At 47.1% G+C, this 24,499-nt stretch overlaps 2 protein-coding genes and 1 pseudogene across 2 annotated transcripts in view; 2 read left to right on the top strand and 1 right to left on the bottom strand.

Annotated features, from left to right (window-relative positions):
* LOC149344026 (uncharacterized) overlaps window positions 1–4,333 on the bottom strand; it is a 34,849-nt gene extending 30,516 nt beyond the window's left edge. Inside the window, exon 1 of the mRNA XM_089542541.1 lies at window positions 4,277–4,333. Within this exon, the coding sequence (XP_089398667.1) occupies window positions 4,277–4,325 (49 nt within the window). The 5' untranslated portion in view covers window positions 4,326–4,333. The remainder of the gene's footprint in view (window positions 1–4,276) is intronic.
* Window positions 4,334–8,382: 4,049 nt separating this feature from the next.
* Window positions 8,383–24,499, top strand: part of LOC149344024 (alkaline phosphatase-like) — a 30,516-nt gene continuing 14,399 nt past the window's right edge. The window contains exons 1-3 of the mRNA XM_089542539.1: window positions 8,383–8,497; window positions 9,356–9,690; window positions 20,076–20,309. Of these exons, the coding sequence (XP_089398665.1) occupies window positions 8,413–8,497; window positions 9,356–9,690; window positions 20,076–20,309 (654 nt within the window). The 5' untranslated portion in view covers window positions 8,383–8,412. The remainder of the gene's footprint in view (window positions 8,498–9,355; window positions 9,691–20,075; window positions 20,310–24,499) is intronic.
* LOC149344025 (uncharacterized) lies at window positions 13,356–14,185 on the top strand (annotated as a pseudogene).

Raw genomic sequence — 24,499 nt, 5'->3', positions numbered from 1 at the left:
ATGTGGCACACTCTTCAATGTCAACAACATCGGCGGCGTTGTCGTACGCCTTAACCGAAAGCCACTGCGTTCACTCGCTCGCCGGTTGTAATGCTGCCAACGTGAAGATTCCCGTTTGCAGACTCAAATATCGATGATTCGGCACGCAGAATTGACTCATTAATGAAAATACCTCATTAGCCAGCGAATCAAATTGACTCATTAGTGACCGAGCAGATTTTCAAGGGGCGTAAAAGACCTTTCGAGGAGAGCAATAAACTCGCTCAATAAGTCATTTGTGTGGTCATGAAAAGCTGAGCCAAATAATGAACCCACAATCATGCGCGAAAGTTGGAGAGCCCTTTCTGGCGACTTTTTCATGTTCGCACCCCTCTTCGTCACACCACTCCTGCGTATGCCAGTTCAGAGATGGCTGTTGGTTGGATTCTTCCAGATGTCAGGCAGTTGCTAGGGCCGCGGCCAATAAGCGGCGTAGCTCGGCAGGTCAAGAAGCTGCGCCCCGCCCCTCGCCGAAGAATTCCCGAGCGAGTAGCGCCGACCTTTCAGCGTGCAAAATGTCATTAGAAGAGAGGGAAAGGCACGCAGACGTTGAAATTCAGCTGACTCAGCTTCTACAAAGCTTGTCAAAAAATTCTTGCGGGAGGATATTCATGAATCTGTGCCCTTTAACATCCAGGCATACCGCAACTTAAAGGCCGCACAAACGTAATAAAGTCAAGTGGTGTAAAAATTGCAAATCAAAGTGAACATGAAAAAAAAAGCTAATTATTTAGACGTAATTACAATGAAGTGCCTAACTTCGTGCAAAACATTATTAGTGAACATGTAACCCGAGTTCATGAACACAAATACCTTGGCATTTTGGGCCGTTTTAATCACATTCTTAAAGAAAATGCAATAGCATTTGGGTTTCGGCTATGGTGTAAACAATGAGTGCTTAATGTTCTTGCGATCGGAACCGGTTCCGTTGCCGTCACACGGTATGCACCAGTTATGAACTAGAATTTTCGAGTACTTTCCATTAGACTATCATATATGCGACTGTGCTTATCCGAGGCACTCATCCACCTGAATCCACCGACTCATCGCCGCTAATCCATGTTCATCAATTTTCTGGGTCGGGCCCACTTCCAAAACTTTGGGGGCCCTTTGCATATGAGGGCGATGGGACAACTTCAAAATTTGGGGGTCCCTAGATTTTCAATTTTGTTGATGCCCAATGATTTGTGCACTGGTCATCATGTAGTGTTGATGGTATCATGACCCTCTCAATGGCATACCTTGATCAGGGGGGGGGGGGGGGGGTCCTCGTACCTCTACTGGCGCTATGGTGCAGCGGTTAAGCAATACACCACGGCCCTGACACAAGCAACACAGGCACGGGTGAGGCTTGTGCGACCCAAGTTGCTCTTCTCGAACTCCCATGAGGCTCATGTGCAGTGCCATGGTGGGAGGCTGGCAACTGCACTGAATTCGGCTCCGGTGTGCAGTTTGCTGATAATCCGGTGACCAGGTTCCGATGACAGAAGAGCTACAATGGGGACTAGTTGGTACTTCATCGTAAGGGCTTTAGAAAGCGCTAAATGGCACAAAACGGGTACGCAGACGCACACACGCACACACACACACACACACACACACACACACACACACACACACACACACACACACACACACACAAGACGAAGCGCGTGACGAAGCGCGAAGGTTCTGATGACGTCACAAGTTCACCAGACCTCTTTCAACCAGTCACGGAATTTCATAAAGAATTCATGATTGCTTGGTGAATTGCAGTCATGTGACTATGACAACGGCACCAGGGATTCGACCAATCAGGGATTTTTGTTATGGAAATGCCACAAATTTGTTGTGAGACGTCAGCGTAAATGCTACCGCTTTACTGTAGCTTCAAACCAAGAAATGACATGCTAGAGGTTGTGCGCCTTTTAACAGAAAAGCACAAACATTTCGCCTCCTAATAACGGAAACAGCGAGCTGCAAGGAGTGTTGTTCTAAGATGATAAGGTGAGGAAGTCCTTTCGAGAGTTTCCGTAAATGTTGTATATAAATGCAACCTGCAAGCTCCCGCAGAGAAGAATGACATGATTTTGGTAGTTATCCATAACTGAAATAGTGAAAGTAAAATTATTGCTGCAGCACGGTTTACAGCAGAAGATGGCGAAACACATCGGTGGTTCTTTGAAAACTTCAACCCTTTCAACCGCAGTTGGCAGGGAGTAAGAGTGACCATGGTTGACAAGGCATACAGTAGCGAAGCGTTGTATAGGGGCTGTTCCCACCATCTGTGCTTCACATATGTGCGTTTCATACGTTACAGGCTTTCCGGAGTGAAGTGACCATATAGAAATTGGGCATAACGAGAGGCGAGCAGGAAACAGCAGTAGATATTCTAAAGCGGATGGTGTATGCACAGGCCAAAGAAGCCTATGAGGTGTTCTATGTATTGCAATAGACTTCAGCAGCAACAGCTATAGTGGAGTATTCCAACACTAACTGGAACTCCATCCTTCAAGAATGAGTAATGTGTGCGAAGTGGGAGTGCGGGAACTTTTTCAACACGACAAGTAATCGAGCTAAAAATAGGAACTCAAAGCTTAAACAGCGCGTAGAACTTTTCACTCCATCGGAATGAATGTGGGCGGATTTTTTGCCACAAACGCCCAGTGAAATGAAAGGAACACAAGACAGCATTTATGCAACGAAGATAATGCTTGTGACAAATGAAGTTGACGCAGACAGCTGAACTCAAGGCTGCTAACACCATATGCCTACGACCGTGTTTGCACTAAACTCTCAGCCTCGACAGCTGCGAATAAGACAACCGATGCACTCAGCGAGGCAACAAAATTTTGCGCAATTGCAGGAAAGTGCACATGCGCTTTTAGAAAAACAAAGCTGTGGGCTTGCCTCCATATATCTTTGCCTTCCGCAAATCTTCACATCCGGCAAGATTTGACAAGGCCCTATATTGCTTAGCATTGGCACTTGTGTGGAAAGTTTTGGCATTGCGAGTGGTGATGGGTATGATGAATGTGCAGAAGAAATAAAAGCTCACTAAACTAAAAGAATTTTTTCTACGCACCAGAAGTTCACAAAGGCAGCCGCTGTTACATCCAGAAGGGTAGACATTGCATCGGAGAGCTCAGCAATGAAATTCAGAAAGAGGATGAGTGTTCTTTAATCCATTCTCAAATGTTGGGACTCTTTGAATGAAGTTCACGTATCAAAAGCGATACAGGCAGAGGCGTGCAATCAGCGAAATGTCTGTGAGCATTCCTCCGATGAAAGTACGCTGCCTGACAAGAATTGCAGCAGACGATTGTACAGATTCAACAAAATGTCGATACACAGAATGTTTTGTGCAGAAGTGCCGAATCGTTCAGAAAGGTAGGATGCCTGTCAAATGAGGTGGATGCACTGGGCAGCACTGACGTGAAATACAGAGCAGTCTTTGACACTGCTAGAACCTTAAGCTGCCAAGGCCAAGTTGGACATGTCGCAGACAAATTTGAAACTGATCAAAGTGCCAGTGAGGAAGTGCGGCCGGCCAAAAGGCCAAGTTGTGGCCGTGATTGGCTTGCGAAAAAAACGAAAAGTAATCGACGGCGAACAGCCTTATGAACAGCTCATTGTTGAAGGAAAAAAAATTAGTTTTTAAATGGCTGACACGAACGAAAAATGCAGTCGAAGCTATGAAGGGAAGATTATCAATATAGAGTTGATTCAGCAATGCCCATAGTGCATTCACAGTGGTATTCGAATAATAGATGCGACCGCCACGGCCGGGATCGAACTCGCATCTTTTGTGTAGGCAGCCAAGCGTCATAACCACTGAGCCACCACGTAAAAGCCTCAGCCATACACCATATAATAATTTGTATGTTTGTCTTCAAGTTAATCACTGCTTCAAAATTATGCAGACATCGGCCAATAGATTGTTACGTTTTTATTTCCAAATGTAACATCTAGGCATTCCGCGAAATAAACAAAGGCACTCTTCTCTCTTGCAGGGTGAAAAAATGAGTGTTACAGATACTTCTAATCGCTATCGTTAAGCATGGGAATTGCACTTCGTACATGCGTCGCTTCGAGGTAATGCACTTCCCGTCTATATATAATTGCAAAGCCATTTCGAAATCTTTGTACGAACTCAAAGGATAATGTGACAGCAGGCAAGAAAGAGAATGGCACATAGGTATGGGACCTATATCCGAGCAAGTACTGGAGAACAAGGTCCCCTTGTGGCACAGCCTACCTTTAGCCGCGGAGGCGACCAGCAGCGCGAACAGCAGCGCACGCAGCATCGTGCAGCACGCAGAGGGAAAGGCTTTCGGCCAAGCTTCGCGGAGTTCCGATGCGACTTATCTGCTGCAGTCAATGAGCTCGCGCAACAGATACGCCCTCGATATGATTTCTTTTCCTTTCCGGTAAGCCACAAGTCACGTGTCGCGCAGTGGCTGCGTCAATCATCCTCCAGCGGGAGATAAGGTACGCCATCAGAGGAGTGTTTTCGGCGCATTGAAGAATGCGCTTGCTATCGCCTGCGGTTACGACGAAACAGAAGCACACCTTACAGTACAATAACTTCACAAAGTAAGCATTCCTACGTAGCGCGGAGTCATAGAATGCAAGCGTAGAATCATTTTGTTAAAGCAGCTAACCATGCTGCATCTTTCCTGTGGATAGCAGACTAATGAGTGTTTCATGAGATTGGGCTACATGTGGCCTTGATTTGTTCTTTGTTTGCGGAACGCCGCGAATGGTAGCTCTCGAAACTGTGCGCCTAGTAGCATGTACTCAGCCATTTTCATTTCTGTAGTCACTCGCTAGTGGAATCCCAGAAACTCACGTTTATTTTCAGTGAACGACAATATTCATTTGAGCACAAGAAACTTACGAAAGAGAAATCTGGGCTCAGCCTTCCTGTCTTGCCGTTAGGTCACAAAGTGACCGCACATGTTTTCCGCACCCACGTTGCTCGAAGGAAACTCCTTAGTGACCCTTCATTGCCTTTCTGGACCTTGCGCTCTCGTTCCCTGGTTCAGGTTTCTTACCTCGTTGTAGCCTATATTGAACAAAGCATGAAATGCTGGCTAAAGTATATATATCAACACTTTTCACACCGCAGTTTTTTACCTTCAGCTTTGTAACTTAATTCTTGCTAGCGTTCGCAGGATTGTGTGCTGCTCGTGTAGGTCTCACGCATTACAACGCTTGGTTGGTTTAATAACGGGAATGCGTGAACGTCAATGCTTCCTATTCAAGATTTCCTTTCACCCTCGAGATATGGCGCACCTTTTTATCCGGAGCAGCATTTGCAACAACAGCAATATCGGAGAGGCTCGTGCACAACACCGGAACAGTATCGACAGCCTCGCAGTTAACTGATGGCTCTCTGCTACACTGTGCACGTTTTTTCACTTTATCGCCTGGTCTCTCGCATCCGAGGCTAATTAATACGCCGGGAGGCCGTCGTAAATCATTACTACGGCGTCCACCTTCAGCTGCGGTGTCTCGAGCTGCGACGTGAAGGTGGCACCTTCGACAACCGATTCGCCTACATGAACGATGCTACTCACGTTTAAGTGTTTCTCACAGGCAAGGACAGGTGAGGAGTCGGACATCAAACTTCACGCTGTTCGGTGCCACTACATACGAAGAACACCTCTTCTCGCGCTTTGCTTCTCTGTAGTCGGAGCGGCAGCCAGGTACAAATATATTTGCATTCTTTGTGGCACTAACACGCAAAATTCCAGTCGCAGCACTCAGAACGAACGGCAGAATCTGCAAGTCAGTGCGTCAGGACATCATTAGCTGAGAACGGCACCCACCTTCCAGCGCCTAGCCGCGGTCACTCCGGGCGGTATACAAAGCTCTCGAAGAGATTTGCGGCTAAGCGTCATGACGAATAAAAGTACTGAATAACTGTGGTTCTTCCCGCGTTCATAATTTCCGAGAAGAGGCCGCCCGGCGCGAAACAAGTGTGAGAGGCTTATTGCCAGGAATTTAGGACAAGTGATTCCAGTTTCCTTGGCTGCCACCACATGCCAAATGGCTTCGGAGACTAAAAAATGGCCCACCCTGGTCATACGTGACGTAAGAAAGGAGGAAAGGAGGAGAACGACCGAGTGGCTGAGGAACGGAACTTGATAGACCGCTTGGCTCAGCTACACTGGCTCGGAGCTGTCCCGAATTCCTGGTACTGAGGATCACAGGCCAAATTTTTATGGCTGTGGCTAGAGTTCCGTCCAGACGGAACTACAATTTGTGCTAGAGTTCCGTCTAGACGGAACTACAATTTGCGCTAAAGTTCCGTCCAGACGAAACTGCATGTAGCGATGGGGTTCCGTCCAGACGGAACTGTATCTGACACCGTACAGTTCTGTCCAGCATTATCTGCCACATGAGTTATGTCAAGACGGAATTAAAGCTGGCGTTAGGGATTGGGAAACCAGCTTGCTTGCAGACTTTTGCATGTCCATTTAAAAAAATGGCAATCCTATTCCGCCTAATGTGTGACAGGATATTCTGCTGCATCATTTTATTTTCCAAGCTGTCAGTGAGAAATGGCAACAGAACGAGCTTTGGCTTGGGTTTGTTGGTGCGTTTGCATAATGCTTGTTGACCGTTTGTGTACGTCTTAGTCTTTTTCGCACTACGTCATCGTGCAGCGCAAATAGCGACAGGGCTTCACATCACTTCGCGAAGAGTTCCTGCACTCTGTTTCTAACAGTGTCATTTTCCCGATCCTGCATGCATGCACGGAAGTTATACCTTCGAGGATGTAACTAAACGCAATACGCGGACAGATATTTTGGTGCCGTATAAATGCATAGAGAGAACATCTGAATGCAGCTTTGTCATCTGGTTATTTCAGAGGCAAATAAATGCTTTATGTGGGCAGAAATCACCCATTTTGTATAGTATGGACAATACGGACATTAGACAGTTCTAGTTTTACGTACGTAGAACCTTCACGCACGTAAACGTGAGCGTACGCTCGTGTCGCTTCGTACAGTTTTAACTACCCGTACGGGACGCAAACTGTGTATATCTGCCATAGAACCTAAAAAACGCACTAGCATGTTGTGCCGCGCCATCTAGTACAGATAAAGAAAACTAATTTTGGTTAGTTCAGCTGCTTGGAGCGGAGCCAGGCCAAGCCACAGTGCGGGCGGTAAATGCTTTCCCCCTTTCTTCTGACTGAGCAATTTCAGTCCACCGAACTGTATGTTGCATGTTATCTTCAAAGGGGTTGCATTCCTTCAGGTCCCGCAGCATAATTAAATCATCGCTTTTCGAGAAGTGAAGGTGCGCTGGTGTCCCACTCATGTTGACGACGTGTGCGTACGGAGCCAAAACGTGCACCGTTTTGCTTTTCCCTCTGACCGTGCCGAGGGTACCGAGGGTCTCGCGATATCCCGCGAGGTTTTGAGCTTCGCGTGGTCTCGCGAGACCATCGGCACACTCATTGCTATGACGAGCACAAACGCTTCTCCGTCAGGCTTAGGAGCTGCTGAAACGGATTTCTATCTGGAAAACAAAACCTAGTGCTCACCTAAAACTTCATGCGAGAGCAAGGATAGACCAACTGAAGGCAAATACAGCAGTTTACAGCACGATACCACGTCGAGGGAATAGCAACGCAGCTGTTATCGTTGTGAAGCGGGCGTGCAGGGCGCCGCCATCTTGCCAACGCCACGCACGCAAGCAAGCAACGTGAAGGCCGCAACGCAAAGATCCGAATCTCACGTACGTCCGTGAGACCCACGCAGACACTTCACGTTCTGCGCATGCGCACTGGTGACCCGTAAGCGCTCTACTTACGTGAAGCTTCTACTTACGTGAAGCTAAAACTGTCTATTGTATGGACGGAACTCTGGCTGCAGTAAATATTCCGTCTGGACGGAACTGCAGCAGCAGCAAATGTTCCGTCTGGACGGAACGCTAGACACTCCGAATTTTTATCTTTTGAAGACTGATTAACGGAGCGCATGCTTATTAGTAGCGAGTACATGAGAAGCGTCTAATACCGGGGCGGCAAAGAAACTCTGGAATAAGCTTTGTTTTAAGCACAAAAACATAAAAGTAAACGTAAAAGAAGGAAAGCCCAGGCTATTGAATGCGTTAAATCAGTATACTGGATAACCCGTTAAATGAAGTAAGGAACTCCCGTTACCGTATCGCAAATGCCGGCACGAACGGGCGAAGGCAGAAGAAATGCCGCGCATAGTGCCCTTTGCTCTCGCAAATATTGCATTGTTTGTGACGTTTAATGAATAGAAATGTCGCGACAACTGGCTGGCTGATCTACGACGACTGCCTTGAAAAGCCACACTGCCAGTGCAGCTCTGTGCTCGACACCGACAGACGCACGCTTTTGCCAGAGAAATGAATTTTATAGCGCTCTCTCTTTTTTGCGCCCTCGCACATGCTGCCAGAGGTGTGTTTCCTGTCCCGGACTTCAAGAACGAAGGTGGGTGTTTGTTGTTTCATATTCTAATTTTGTTTCATGAGAAGGAAAAAAAACGGCGAAAAAAAAACTGAAGAAATTGATTAAAAGGAAGCCATAGCAGTCCATTCCAGACAGATTTTATGGCGATTTTTACTGATAGGTGACTGGAAGGAAAGCTCTGTCTAAATGTTAGGCACTACGTTGCTTGAAAGCAAGATGTGCACACCGGTGCAAACTTATAGTAGCCGTCGTTTCCGTTTCTCAAAACTAGACAAGCCGTCGCTTTTCCGACTGATGCTAAGTAAGAGGAAAGCTAATGAGCCTTAGTTTTGAAGGAGCGCAAAATAGTCTTGAAGCCCTAAACATGTCGTCTCGCACGTCGTCACTGTATATGCCTGAGCACCAAAGACTCTAAATCATGCGTTCCAAATCATTGTCAGTTTTTATTTAAACATAGGTAAAAGCTTACGTAGCAAATATTATCTACCTCTAAGGGACGAAACAGCTTTTTTTCCTCTTGTCGCGCACGAAGCAAAACGGCAAACTTGGTCCTATTTGCGAATTTCCCACCTTCTCCCTAGTCGACGTCTTGTTATCCTAAACATGGGCGTATGTGCTTCTGGTGCAGACGAAAACACTACCGTTTAGTAATGTAACTTAAGGCAACTTATATCGCTGTAGCTCAATCAACACTATTTAAATTACTCATGTTAGTGCATCGTACGTCGCTTGCTTTTCCAAAATCATGAGCATCGTGGCTAGCCATCGTGCTCTAGAATGCTTCATCTAGAATTGAAAGCGCTGGCTATAAGACAGTGCCTTGCTTTTATATGGTTTTATGTTTTAAAAACTAGCATTCTTACATACGATTCTACGCAGAGAGGAGGGAATACTGGAGGGAGCTCGGAAAGTCAGAAATCAAGAAGAAGTTGGACTTACAACGGAACACTAACCGCGCAAAAAACGTGATACTTTTTCTGGGAGACGGCATGGGTGTCAGTACGGTGACAGCCGCCCGGATCTTCAAGGGCCAATCGGAGCGGAACTTCAGCGGCGAGGAGTCTGAGTTGTTCTGGGAGCAGTTTCCTTATGTGTCTCTGTCGAAGACGTACGGACTTGATGCGCAGACTTCCGACTCGGCTAACTCAGCTACCGCCTATCTATGTGGTGTCAAGGCCAATATTGAAACAGTCGGTGTAGACTCTACTGTAAAGGTACGTGCTGACTTTTCTTCATTACAAAAGTTAACCAACCGCACACTTCGGCCTTTATCGCGGGGGTCATTGACACTACGGCGTATAGGTATCTCGAAAAAAATACAATTGGGTGAGTTGACAAGCATTGAAAAGGTCCGGGTGAGATAGTACACAGTTATTTAGTTAGACAGTTAATTAGTTTATGGGGTTTAATGTCTCAAGCCGACTCAGGCTGTGAGGGAATCCGCAGAGGAGGGCACCGGATAATTTGGACCACTTGGTGTTCTTTAACGTGCACTAACATCGCACAGCACACGAACCTCTACCATTTTACCTCCATCGAAACGCGACCGCCGCGGCCGGGATCGAACCCGCGTCTTTTTTTTGTCAGCAGCTGAGCACCATAACCAGTGAGCCACCATGGCGGCTTTGAATCTCACAAATGACAACGTCAAATAACGTGAACGAGCTAATTGATGAATTCTAACTAAGCTTATTTTTAATTGCGTCAGAAGTACGCTCCTTATAATCACCAGTCAACAGAAACACTCATAGCAACTCATCTCCACCCCCTTCAAGCCAAGGAAAGAAGACTGCCATTTCGGATTTGTGATGCATCTTTGCTCTTTAAACGCTGTTGAATGAAGTGCGTGACGACGCCTTTGTATCCCCGGCGTTTCTTCCCAGCAAGCTTCTAGCTTGCGCAAGTTCGTCGGACAGAATTTTTAAAGGCAATCTCAGATCCCCGCTGTTTTCAAAACAGTGCAACCAGTCAGCGTGCAAGTGACACTGGGAATTGTGGTGTCACTGGCGGCTGGAGTTGGAGATGGCGAGCAAGCTACACAAGCTGCTCACAGGTAATGAAGTGTTGACGGACGTGTGAGGCGACCTTTGGCAGCAGTCTCTAAGCAACTAACCTTTCTGAGGACAGCAAATATCATGACTGTGCGATGAACTTTCAGTTCTTGATTTGTGCTTTGAGATTGTCAGTAATGTGCACCTTTGTCACTGAGCTAAAGTTATGCAGCCAAGTTTTCAATTATCACACTTGCTATAACGTCGTCGTTTGCTGGCTGTAAATGTGGATAGCAACGACTAAGATAGGGCTCCATGCTTGATATGGTGTGTGTATGCTAAGCCTGAATTTTGAAAGAGTTTTCGCGTACCAAACGCTATTTGGGACGCCGAAATGCAGAAAAAGTGGTCTTTGAACGTCACAGTTAAGAGTTTTGTTCATATCCTTCAATAATGCGTTTCGCTGTGCAGATACACCCGTATGTTCAATGCACGCAACTGGAAGATTGGCTGTAATAAAGTGCCAAGTGGGTATGGTATCATTTGTATTGCAAACCCCGAGCAACACACAAGAAACCAGTGCCTGTTAGGCAAGATTTACAAAAAGTGTTTTGCGAAAATGTATTCTTCAACGCTTGCAAGATGTGTAGTGATTGTGCTATAAAGATTGGCGGAAGAAGTCTTTGTTCAAAGGCTGGGCAGTCACATGTTGCTCGCAACGAAAATAACTGTGAACTGCCGATACACTGCAAACGCGACCCCAATTATAATATATACTCTTGCAGGGTTTTTTGTTTATGAAGTGCTTCTGAATAGCCCAGCGAGGTTTCGTCTTTCCGCATAATTCTTCATGCTCCCAACTTGACCTAAATATGCATGTTTCAAGGCTATATTTTCAACCTTCCATTCTGCGTAAAGGTAAGAAAATTCTTTAGTCTTTCTGCACAAGCCTCGCAAGAGCAGATAAAGAGCGCACGTGTTACGTTTCCTCTTATTTTCCTGTAGTCAAAAAATTTACGAACTAGCTAAATTGTGCCATAACCACATGTTATGACAAAAGAAAACTTGTCACTATCAAGAACAGGCTATGGCTTCATAAACATCGCTTCCTGCATTCAGTGTGAATTCTACCTGCGACTCAGAACGCAAAGTTTTAGTTTGAGTGGGTTTGACCAGGATGGAAGCGCAAAATTATCTATGGACGAACAACTCAACTAAGAGAAGTTGGCGATGCTTCAACGGAGAATGCATTGTGTAGAAGCGCCAAGTGAAAAGCCTAAAGCTTACATAAGCTGCCGCTAACTGTAAAGTCAACGTTTTGATGTTCAGCACTGCTACAGTTCGCTGAGCCGACTACTTGATTCACCGCAAAAACTGCATTGTCATGAAAATACTTGCATAAGACTATTAGTATTTGTGGTAGTTATGCATAATCCATGAAACAAAAGGAAGGGCCGGGTGCTGGCTGTCGTTATCACAGAGGGCAGCTGACCAATCGCCAGTGTAAAGGAAATAGGAGGAAAGACTCAGTAAGAGGAAAGACTCAGTAAAGACTGAGAGATCAGTAAGCTACTCAAATATAAGTTATCTCTTGAAATCGCGCGTCAGTATATGTCAGACTGTTCAAATTTTGAGGTTCAATGCAAAAAGAAATACACTTCATATCTCCTTAGGGAAGATAAAATACAGATGTCCTGATCTCGCATCAACTATGGTGATCAGAGATTATGTACGCAAATAACAAATTTATTGAATCAATATCCAGCCATCTTTGAATTATTATCAAACTACCCATCACCGCCTAAAATTAAGAAAACACTAAGACATATGTGCCTAACAGAATAACGAGTCAAACAATTTCTTCTGTGTCATGGGTGACATTTTCCATGTGTCAAACTTGTGTACGTGGAAAAAGTATTCAGAAATCGGAAACCATTTTCCCCCCGGATTTGCTATTCTATTCTCTCTCCTATGCAGAAGCATGCACACCGTTTCTCTGGGTTTTTAATTTGTACTGTGCTTTCATACGTTGTACGATGTACTGTACTGCAAAGGTGTTCGGATATTCATAAGCGATTGCCATTGCTGTCAAGGGTGGGATGGTCTTGTCAGGCGAAAATGCCTTTAGCCTACTGACCCAGGAAAAATTTTGTATATTTTTGTCCCTACTAATACTATTACTACAACTACTACTACTACTACTACTACTACTACTACTACTACTACTACTACTACTACTACTACTACTACTACTACTACTACTACTACTACTACTACTACCACTACTACTGCGACTTCAATGCACGCAAATTTTGTTGTGTAGCGCAACAAATAAATACTTCCGCCTTATGAGTGAGCACTAAAGGTCAATACATGGTAGTTATGAATTCGGCCGGCTAAAATTTGCTTGGGAGAGTGCAAAAAAAGTGATAAAATGAAGGCTAGAGGTTAATCAACATTGCATACTGTGCAAGCGAAAAGAAAAAAAAGAAAAGGAAGGCAATGCTGTGAAAGCACCTTTAGTGATTCAGAACTAAAATGATGTAGCAGGCTGCTGCTTGAATAACCTAAAATCGGGGCTATTGCTTACCTTCAAATAAACGCTTTCTGCGAGCAAGCAATGAAATGGAAATATCGGCCGTGCAGCCCTCGTCATTCCTTTTACGATTTTTCGAAAGAGCTAAAACAAAACGGACAAAGAAGGAACAGACAGGGACGAGCGCACTTTCGAAAAATGTCAGACGTTCACCAACTAGCCCGATTTTCCATCTTTTTACGAAAAACACATTTAATAGCCGAAATGCAGTACTTCCGCTACCGAGACAAGCGAGGCGTCGGTATGCTCCTCCGCTGCAACTGCTGGTCGAATAAACAGTTGTTACGTTTTTATGTTGGGATTCGTCCCCCAGCAGAAACGAGATCCCACATCTGGTGACCCGGACAACGAACAATAACGCATCGCTATGGACGACACGAGCAACAGCCTCAGGAACGGCACGGCCAACTCAATGCTTCCGTGGAGAAGCATCCCGCCGGCTCCGCCGAGGACGTCAGAACCCCGGCAGATGGCATTCCACGCGCTGCCCCGCACGACGTCTCACGTGTCGCTGTCAATCTTCCGCCGTTTTGGGCCGACTCGCCCGAGGTATGGTTCGCCCAAGTTGAGGCCCAGTTCTCCCTCGCACACATCACGTAAGGCCGGACCCGCTACGATCATGTCGTCGCGCACCTCGATGCATGCTACGCCAACGAGGTCCGGGATATCCTTGCCAACCCACCAACGGCCAACCCTTACGAACACCTCAAGACTGAGGTCATCCGCCGCTTCTCACTCTCGGAAGACCAGAAGGTGCGACAACTACAGTCAGCAGAACTTGCAGAGCGCAAACCTTCGCAGCCACTCCGCCACATGCGTGCTCTCGCGGACAACACGGAAGTCCAGGACCTACTGGGAGCACTTTGGCTTCAACGACTTCCACCGCACGTCCAGGCAATTCTGCAGGCTGAGCTTAAGCTACCTCTCGACCAACTTGCCGGGATCGCTGATCGCGTCATCGAGGTCGCTTTGCCGCAGTTGTCGCCCACCGTCCAGGCTGTCGCCGCACCGCTGAACACCAGAGAGCTTGCGCACCGTATAGATGATACCAATAGACAGCTCAGCTCCATTCGAACGACGCCTGGATCAACATTTGCCGACGCGCCACCCGCAACGCCGTGACAGTAACACCACCCCGTTGCAGCAGCCTGGTGACGACGACCGGTGCTACTATCATCGACGCTTCGGGAACAGAGAACAACAATGTCGACCACCCTGCTCCGCGGGACGTAAGGGAAACGCCAACGGCAGCTAGTAGGCACGGCTGCGAGCTGCAAACTTGGAGGCCGTCGCATTTTCGTCACCGACCAAATTACAAAGCAGCGGTTCCTTGTCGACAGCGATTCCGACATCTGCTGCTATCCACGAGCCCACTTTCAAGGTTCCCGTCCTCCTACGTCTTTTGAGCTCAGCGCCGCAAACCGGTCCACAATCAAGACTTACGGCTGGCTCCGCCTGCACGTCGAGCTTAAAAACCGACGCCGTGGCCTTCGCTTTAATTCTGTCATCCCCGACATTATCGAGCCAATCATCGGCTCAGACTTTTTGGCGCACTACAACCTCCTTCTGGACTGCCGCCACGACCGTCTCATCGACGCGACAACGGGACATTATTCGCCAGGACAGCGAACGACTACCCACCAGCCAAGCATCAAAGTACTCGGTGTTGAAAATCGTTCACCATACCATGCCATCCTTGCCGAAATTCCCGGTTGACGCGCCGTAGCGGGTTGCCACGTTAATTGGAGCACACCACTGTGCACTGCATCCGGACCACCCCAGGCACCCCGGTTTTCTGCTGCGCCCGTCGTCTTGTCCCGGACCGCATGCGCATAGCCAAAGCAGAGTTCGAAGCCATACTCAGTGAGGGAATCGCCCGTCGCTCCGACGACCCATGGGCCTCGCCACTTCACCTTGTCCCGAAGAAAACCGAAGGCTGGCGGCCCTGTGGGGACTACCGAGCTCTCAACACCCACACCATTGCGGAAAGGTACCCCGTTCACCCCATACAGGACTTCGCCTATCACATTTATGGCTGCCACGTTTTCTCTGTGCTAGACCTGGTGAAGGACTACATTCAGATACTCGTCAACACGGACGACTTCCCGAAAACTGCAATCATTACCCCTTTCGGCTTGTTCGAGTTTCCTTTCATGAGCTTTGGCCTGAGAAAAGCTGGACAAACCTTTCAACGCATCATCGACGAAGTCGTCCGCGGCCTCGATTTCAGCGTCGTCTATCTTGACGACATATTGGTATTTTCCCGTAACGCGGACAAACACCACACGCACCTTCGGCCACTTTTCCAACGCCTCGATGATCATGGCCTACTCGTCAATGTCCCAAAGAGCACGCTCGGCGCTTCAGTCGTCAAATTCCTCGGTCATGAAGTTTCATCAGAGGGAACTCGACCCCTGCCTCAACGAATCTCAGACCTGCAAAATTACCCCCATCCCACCATCGCGAAAGACCTTCGCCGTTTCCTTGGCATACTGAACTTTTACAGGCGTTTCTTGCCACACGCAGCCGACTACCAGGCTCCCCTCCATGATGCCTTGGCTGGTCTACAACGAAACCAACCCGTCACGTGGACACCGGCTTTAACGCAACTTCTGGAAGAATGCAAAGCTGCTCTCTGCACCGCCGCACTTCTCTCCCATCCCGTCCCAGACGCTCCCTTGGGGCTCGTCACGGACGCCTCTAACTTTGACGTCGGCGGCGCCCTTATGCAACGCGTAGACAACACCAGAGATCCATTGGCGTTCTTCTCCAAGAAACTCTCAGCTCGGAAAACGACCCCTTTTGCGGCCAGCCCCTCCAAAGAAACCATGACCCCCGCTCCGACAACTTCGCCAGCTTACTACAGAGAACTTGTGGCAATATACGAAGCAGTTCAACACTTTCGCCACATTCTCGAAGCACAACACTGCACGGTCTACACCGACCATAAACCTTTGACCTACGCCTTCTCTCAACGACGCGACAAACTCCCGCCGGTCCAGCAGAACCAGCTCTCGTTCATTGCCCAGTTTATCACCTACATCCAACCTGTCAGCGGGAAGGACAACGTGGTCACCGATGCGCTTTCACGAGTGGCAGCTATCAGCCCTTCGCAGATAACAGCTAACGTCCTCGCCGAGGCTCAGACTACGGACGTTGAGCTGCAAGAACTTAAGGGCGGGTCCTCACTACAACTGCAACAAGTCCGCATGCCTGGATCGACAACGACTGTCTACTGCGACATGTCAATAGCATGAAGCAGGCCTTACGTGCCCCTTTCCCATCGCCGTGGCCTCTTCAACCAGCTGCATAATCTCAGCCATCCCTGCATACGCGCCTCTACACGCCTCGTGGCCGACCGCTATGTCTGGCCCTCCATGCAGCGGGATTGCCGCACCTGGGTGCGCTATTGCATTCAATGCCAACGCGCTAAAGTCACCAGGCATGTGACTTCACCGCTCGGAGCATTCTACCAGCCCTCTGGTCGGTTTAAACAGGTCCACCTTGATATCATAGGGCCCTTTCCCCCAGCTGGACCCTATCGCTACTGCCTCACCGGCATCGATAGGTATGCTCGATGGCCTGAGGCATGGCCCCTCGAGGGAATCACCGCGGAAGACGTCGTCTCGGCCTTCTTCGCAGGCTGCATTGCTCGCCGCGTCACCACCGACCAAGGCCGACAGTTCGAATTGCACCTGTTCAGGCTCCTCGAGCTGACAATCGCGTTCGAGCGGTCGAGGACCACCAGCTACCACCCCTGCGCCAACGGGATGATCGAGCGTTTTCACCGGCAGTACAAAGCAGCCATCATGTGCCACCCGGATTCAAACTGGCTCGAAGCCATCCCAGCCGTCGCCCTAGGTCTTCGCGCCACCTTCAAGCCGGACATTCAGGCAACACCCGTAGAGCTCATCTACGGGGAACCGCTCCGTCTCCCAGGCGAATTTCTTGCTGCACCGCCATCCACTGCCGCAGCGTCCGATCCCACCGATTTCGTCGCCCGGCTCGGACGCACCATCGCTGCCCTCCGCCCGTCACCCGCAGCTCACCACTGTAAGACTGCCGCTTTCGTCTTCAAGGATCTGGCAACGTGCACGCACACTTTTCTCCGTGACGTCACCGTCCGCAGGCCTTTCCAGGCACCTTACAGCGCACCCTATCCAGTTCTCCACCGCGACGACAAAACCTTCACCCTGCGTGTTAACGGGAACGACGTCCGCGTCTCTATCCATCGGCTGAAGCCAGCCTACATCGATTCCGCCGAACCAGGAAATACCAGTGCACCGACAGGCGTGCATCCACGACCCTCGACAACGGAGCCTGCTCCTGTCACTACCCGCTATGGACGTCGGGTACGCTGCACAGACTTCTACAAGCCCTGAGGGCTCTCCACTCCGCGTGGGGGGGGGGGGGATGTGGCGACACATTCTGCGCATATTTCCGCGCAGCCTCCGCCTTGTTATCATCCTGCCCAGCGTAACACGGCCACACGCTGGACTGCGTCACCGATAAAACTCACCGCCACCGCTGCGTCACCCGAGGCATGCGTCGCCGACGGTGTCTACAAAATTAGGCTGCCGGCTTGGAAGGGCGGATTTTTCCTTCCGCTACCGAGACGAGCGTATGCTCGTCCTCTGCGACCGCTGGTCAAATACACAGTGTTACGTTTTTACGTTGGGATTCATCCTTCAGCAGAAACAAGATCCCACAATAGTAAACAGGGGGCTCGGGAGGCAACAATGCGAATTGCAGGATTATAATGTCACCTTCTTTACCTAAAGGATTTATGCGTGCTTTGTTCAGGATCGCCATGCAATGTGAACTGTTGGGTCGCTTCGTTTCTGGTGCCACACAGCTCCCGAACCCAAACTGAGATGATGAGAACGGACGCGCCGAGGCGCGCATGAAACGATAAGGGCGCAAAAGATGCGCACCCCAGAAGGTCCTCCCTGGTGCCAACCAACACCTTAGGGCGACAGTGAAGGGGATGATGGCTTAAGACGGCTGAAGATCGAGCGCGCACTTGAAGGTACAGCCATCAATGTTGCAGCCATGAACCCCTTGTTTTGTCAGCCAGAGCGTCGTTCCTTTTCTTCCCCCTCAGATCAAGGCGCGCAGTGGTCAGCGTGCGCTAAGGACCACTTGAGATTACGAGGTGGGGCGGTGGTTTTGAACTGGGTCAGCCGCGGTTAAACAGGAAAGCGTATTTATCCCCCCATTCCAACCCCACATTGTTTCTATATTACCCCTTTCAAAGAGGAGCGCAGACAAATTTACGGAATAGCTGTGTTAAAAGTGTTTTCGAGTTTAATACTGATTACAGAAAGAAGCGGAAAAGAGCACCACGATGCTGCTATATCGTCTCATGAGTGGGTAGATTCTAGGAGCGACCCCTTTGAAACAGGGTGGTGGCAGTTTCTACCATGCTTGGTGTTGCATTTTCTATATTTTTGTAACTACTCCGTCACGTTTAACGGTACTACGAATAAATTCGTTATTTCTCTTCACATATAATTTCCACTCACTGCCTTGCTTTTCAGCCACGAACGTTTTAATCGCTTTTTGCTAACGTCTACTGCAGATTCACTCACATAATTTTTGTATCATAAACCGCGCACCTCCGCAAGAGTAACTGTGACTCTATCGACATCTTAAAGAATACTACCAAAATTCTAATAAAATATGTCGTACTTTTTCTGTTGATTTATCATACACTGCAGATGTGTCATCTTCGTGAAATTTCTTCCTAAATGAGTAGGAAATTTCCTATTGAGTTGTCATAGGTCTATTGCTGCCTGCTTTGCCTTTTCCATTTCCTATACAGATCTACAGGATGCGTTCTCCCCACTGTATGAAATAATCCAGTTAATACCCTCTGCGTTTTTGACCTGCCGCCTAAGGAACTTTACTCCTCGGTCCTGGTTTCCTGCAAATCTACTGTTCAGTTTTAACCCGGCAGCGTTAACGCTTCCCTGTCGCAAAACCCGGTGTCGTCAATGTCGTTGGCGTTGAGCGAAACATCCCGATGTGAGTAATTAATTCGTAAAATTGAGCTGAAAAGAATACAAGGTTAGCTGGGAGGGTATCGAATCTAGGATCTTCGGATTGCGAGCCGGGCACTCCATATGTAGGCCACGAAATTCTTGTTTTATTAGCGCCATAGGACATGAATGCTCGTAGGTTCAATCTGAATAAAGGTAGACCTGGTGAATGCATTGTGATATTGCCACACTGCTGACACTCTGCCGGCGCCACCTGCTAGCCGAACCTTGTCTCCCAGCGCGTGGCCGAGCGTCTTCTTTGTCTTGAATGAGCTTGGCGGTTCGGCGAACCTCGTCCTATAAAACCGCTGTGCTTCACGCTTCCTGCTGCGTTTTTCGGTGACATTATTTTACTTAGTGAAGTGTTTTAGACACATGTACTGAATCATACAGGCGTAGTTATAAGTATGCTAAGTAATAATCAGGTAACGTTTAGATGAACACTAGTTTTATTCGGCTTTGTGAATAGTCGGCGAAGGTGTCCAGGTGAGCTGAATGCACGCAGGTCAAACCTTCAAGGGAGAAATCGCTGCGCGGATATTTTGAACGGACAACAGCCTTGCACCCTTCTACACTAATTTTTACCATGACTAACAAACGACGCAAGCCAGAACTAGTGGAATGACAAATTGGGAGTGATGCCTTCCGTCTTATGTATGTAAGGGTTTCCTTGTGATGTGTGCTTCTATTTTTGTACGGGCCTTTTGGCAGGGTCAGTAGGTTTCTTATTCCTCTTTGTTTCGCTGGTAAAACAATGTCCAGATGTTACATGTCGTTTTATCCATTTTTCTTGGCAAGCTTTGCTTGAGCTGTTTTACTGTTTGTTTCCTGCTTTCGTAAACTTTGCTTGGGGAGCGCTGTTCTGTGAAATAGGTAAATGCATGTCTTGCTGTCAACAAAAGTTCGGTCTGTCGACACAGAGCTTGTGCAAACTACACTTTTGCACCCACTCAAAACCGAAATTCACGCAGGCCAAGCAGTGTCACAACAACACCGCAGCGTACGTGGAGAGCATCATGAAGTGGGCCCAGGATGCCGGCATGTGGACAGGCATCGTGACGACGGCGAGGGTAACCGATGCCTCCCCGGCAGCAGCATACGCGCACAGCGGCTACCGTCGCTGGCAGCAGTACGTTCCGGAGAACTGCAGTGCCCAAGACATCGCGCAGCAGCTCATATACCAGCTTCCTGGCTCTCAAATGAGGGTAATTCACTGAAAATATTCTGGGAAAGTTCGATAAATGCTTTATATTGAACTATGTGCGAACGTGTTTCTGTTCCTAATGAGTGGCAATTCAAGCTTTCAAGGCGTATCTTTCGAAGATAATTCAAAATTACGTAATAACTTTTGGAGCGATCTTGATGTTCAAGAAAACAACAGGCCTGGGTGCATAACATCTTGGTGTTAGTATGAATGCAACGAAAGGCGCGGCACTGTTTGGTTTTTAGGCTCGAAATATATTCTGTATGTTAAAGCCTGGTAAGGAAACGAAATTTCGGATGCATATTACTGAATGGCGCTTTAAGCATGAATTTGCAGCTTCCTACACGAGCATATTTATTATTTAGAAACCCACGCATAATCCGCTGGAATCGGCACATGCTTTGTAAAATGTGAGCAAAGCTACCGACTCGACTGACTTAGAAGCGTTCAGGAAACAAGCATCTTAATAGCAGAACAGAACGCGAATGCTTTGAACCATCACAACCCTTTGCTGAGTCGACATATTCGCATTCTGCTCGAAGTCACCTGGACTTCCGCTAATTGGCGTCGTTGTTTTCTGTCCCGCCTAAATTGTTTTTTTGTTGTTGTTGTCGGCGTTCCAGTATCCTCGCCCCCCTGTCTACTCTTTCTCTGTATCGCGCTGAAGACCGTGATTGCAGTCTAAATTGGTACTCCACAATTCATGTCACCTGCCAGCGCTGCACTTATGTGAGGACACAGTTACCACAGGCAGCAACGAACCACGGACGGCTACCGTGATGCGACTGCAGCCAGTATTTTCCGGGCATTTGCGCCGAAATTCGAAGCCTCCTTCACCAACACTGAACGAGCATTCAATCATTTTTAAGCAAGCAACGCCTTTGTTCATCTGGTCGTTTGGGATTTTTATATCTAATCAACCAGTAGTTGTACCCTTTTTAAACTAGCATTCAGAAACTCAGAAGGTATATGCTTTATACATGATTTTGTTCCGCAGCGATCTTCTTTAGGGCGACCTCGTTCCACTGCATACACATCGCGTAACGGAGAATATGGGTCAGAATCAAAATGCTGCAGTAATTGAAAAAAAAAATTCTCTCTTGGCGTTGACAGTGACCGTAAGCATAAAATGTGTTGCAAGAAAGGCGTTGCACATTCTACGATTGTAACAGCGATGATGGTAGCCGGGCTCATGTCTCGGCCACGTCCTTTGTTTCCTGGACATGTTCCCACTTTCGCCCACTCTTGTTGTTCGAGCCAGGCAGCTGGAATGGCGCCCTGGCGGGTGTTCATGTTCAAAACACTCGTATTTGAAATCAAATGAAATAAAATGAAGGGTTATTGAACCCTGAGTTGCTACAGCGTGTAAACTATACAGGCGATGGCCCAAAAGGTAAACGACTGTACTGGGGACCTTGAAAGATCTTTACAAAATAAAGAAATAATAGCAGCGAAGTCCGGCAGATTGGCTACAACATACAAAAAGCAAGATAGGAGCTATAGCACGCTGGAACGCAAACTTCGCAATGTTACTAGGACTAAAATTATGCAGAAATAAACGAACAAATGCCACTTTTGAAACATAAAGGCCTTCAGCTTAATAAGTACAGAAAGTTGGGCTAGTTGGTGTGGATTCATACTTAGCAGCGCAAAAAACGAGGACCAAAGCGAACGAGGAGACACAACCCAAGCGTTGTGTTGTGTCTCCTCGTTCGCTTTGGTCCTCGTTTTTTGCGCTGCTAAGTATGAACCTTCAGCTTATTCTTGAAAGCTGAAGATAATGAGGCCTGGGGTGCGGCCTGACCTCGGTGACCAGAACAGACAACACACTCCCTCACCAGAGCAGAATTTGGCCCCCGTCGTGTAGTACTTGGCCACAACCTCATACAAGAACAAACCATTTACGCTGAATGAAAATGGCCTGGTGTTCTAAAGCAAAATGGCTGCATAGATGAGATTTTTACCTAATAATTACGGACTTAGGAGATATAAAATTATCTCTAGATGCAAATCTAGTAGACTTCTTTTTAGTTAGCGAGATATCATTGTTAAATTTTAAATGGAGTGCATGATTTCATAACTTAAAGAACATGATGCCAAGGTGATACTAAAGAAAGAGGTGGACTGATACGATGTTCAGATTATGTAACAAGGGACAAGCATAAGTGGAGAAGGAGCTACGTGTCATGATGCAGACGGCCTGGTTTTGAAAAGTTGTACAGATGATAAGTGGCAGTGGTATTTCTTCATGCAACAATGCCATAAGTGACGTGGCTATGAACAACTGCATAATACAAAGATAATAGTAGTATGTTACAAGGAAAATATAGAACGCAGATTTTTTTTAGATCATCGTTGTGCGTGGAAATTTTAGTTTTGAATGCACATTGGCTGCGAGACAGCAGGTGTAATCGGATGCCGGAATAAAAGTGTTGAAGGCGGTGTGCAGGAAAGGATCTTGTGACTAGTTTTCAAGACTGCAAATTTAGTATTAGAGGAATATGTGATTAGCTGATTACCAAGACAGCCTTTCGTTACCTTATTTATTATGACATTCAGTTCAAGAGTTAGATCTTCAATAGACTTGTTAGAAAACGATATGGTAGTACCACCAACATATCAAACACAGTGGGCTGAACTAATATATTCAGGAAGATCTTTAATATATAGTATGAACAGTAATGGCCCCAATAGCGAGCCCTGAGGCCCACCTCGTTTAATAGTTTTAGCTTGTGAAACATTTCCACTGTTGCTTCTTATTCTTTTTGATCACGCAAAATTACTTTTGAGAGGGCGTGACAAAGGGCCTGCTATACCTTAAGGGTACGACTTTTTAGAGCAAACTGGGGTGATAATCTTCCTAAAAGTTGTAGTAAAATCCAACAATAGAGAACCAACAGAACAGCCATTATCAATAAAATGCTTAATAAAATCCGTCAGAGAGATAACGTTCAATTTAGTCGGACTGCCGGACCGGAAACCAAAGCGACAGGGATTAATTGTATGATATATTTATTGCATAAACGATGGGCTATCAGTTTCTGGATGATTTTACAGAGAGATAATAAAATTGATATGAGTAGATCTATAATTAGAAATTCAATGTCTGTCACCGCTTATGAACACCCGGATAGCCTTCGTTTTTTTAAGGCAATCAGAAAAAACTCCAGTCTAAAGACGAGACGACATTACAAAGAGGGTCAAAAACAAGGCTGGCTACGAGTTTCAGGTGGCTAGAGGATATTTCATCAAGACTAGGGCGAGTGCTTTTAAGACCAGTGACTGGCAATTCTAATTAGCAAGTGTAAACAGGAAAAACGAAAAGCGAGCGGTTTGCCTGTGTGATATTAATATCTGAAATGTGTGGTGGCTATTTTGAAATGCGGACAAGAAGTTATTAAAAGCATTCGCAATATGAGAGGGCTGAGTAAAAATTCTACCATTGCAACTTATTTCTGCAAGGGGTTAAGGTAAGCTGATGGACTCGCTTAGACCTTTCCGGTGTTTTTTCCTTTTTGGTATAATTAGCATTCATATACAGTTAATGCTCATGATATCTCTTTTCCGCATATTTTAATTGGTTATTTATGACTGCATTACAAGGTTGTCTGCTTTTTTTGTATAAATTTTCATTTCGGCGCATGCATTCTCAGCAAACTGTGTGTCAGCCAAGAATTGTCGGGAAATTTATAATTTGTTCTCTATTTTACTATGATGTACTCCAATACACGCACGCAGAAAAAACGGCTCAAAAACATTACCTTGCTTGCTCCGGATCACTCAGCAGTAAGCACGGAGGGCAGCCTGTACTGGTGATAGCACTGATGAATTTCTCTTTGTTAAATACAGAAGTGCAGAAAAAAGCGTGCAATGCAGGAGGGCTGCCCTATGCGTGGTGAAAATCGGAAAATTATCTGTAATGACCAAATCGATGACCCGTGATAAAGTTCGCTCAATTCAATTAGCATGCCTGCAGTACTGCTTGATGAAGGCGATCAGAGCCCAGGGCCACCGAGAATATGCCAGTTGAGGTTGAACCACACAAGAAACCTGCAATAAGGAAGCGAAGAAAAGAGACCCACTCTTTAGAATAGCAGTTGGCAGCTATCTCTGGTACGAGTGTAGCAAATAACTATAGGCCTCAGCCTGCAGCGGCTGCAGATCATTTCGTCAGTGTCAGGCAAGTGACAC

Source organism: Amblyomma mixtum, chromosome 5, assembly GCF_055824585.1.
Source record: "Amblyomma mixtum isolate Tamu chromosome 5, ASM5582458v1, whole genome shotgun sequence".
NCBI lineage: Eukaryota > Metazoa > Arthropoda > Arachnida > Ixodida > Ixodidae > Amblyomma > Amblyomma mixtum.
The sequence above is the reverse complement of the archived record's forward strand: the minus strand, read 5'-3'. Positions and strand labels throughout refer to the sequence as shown.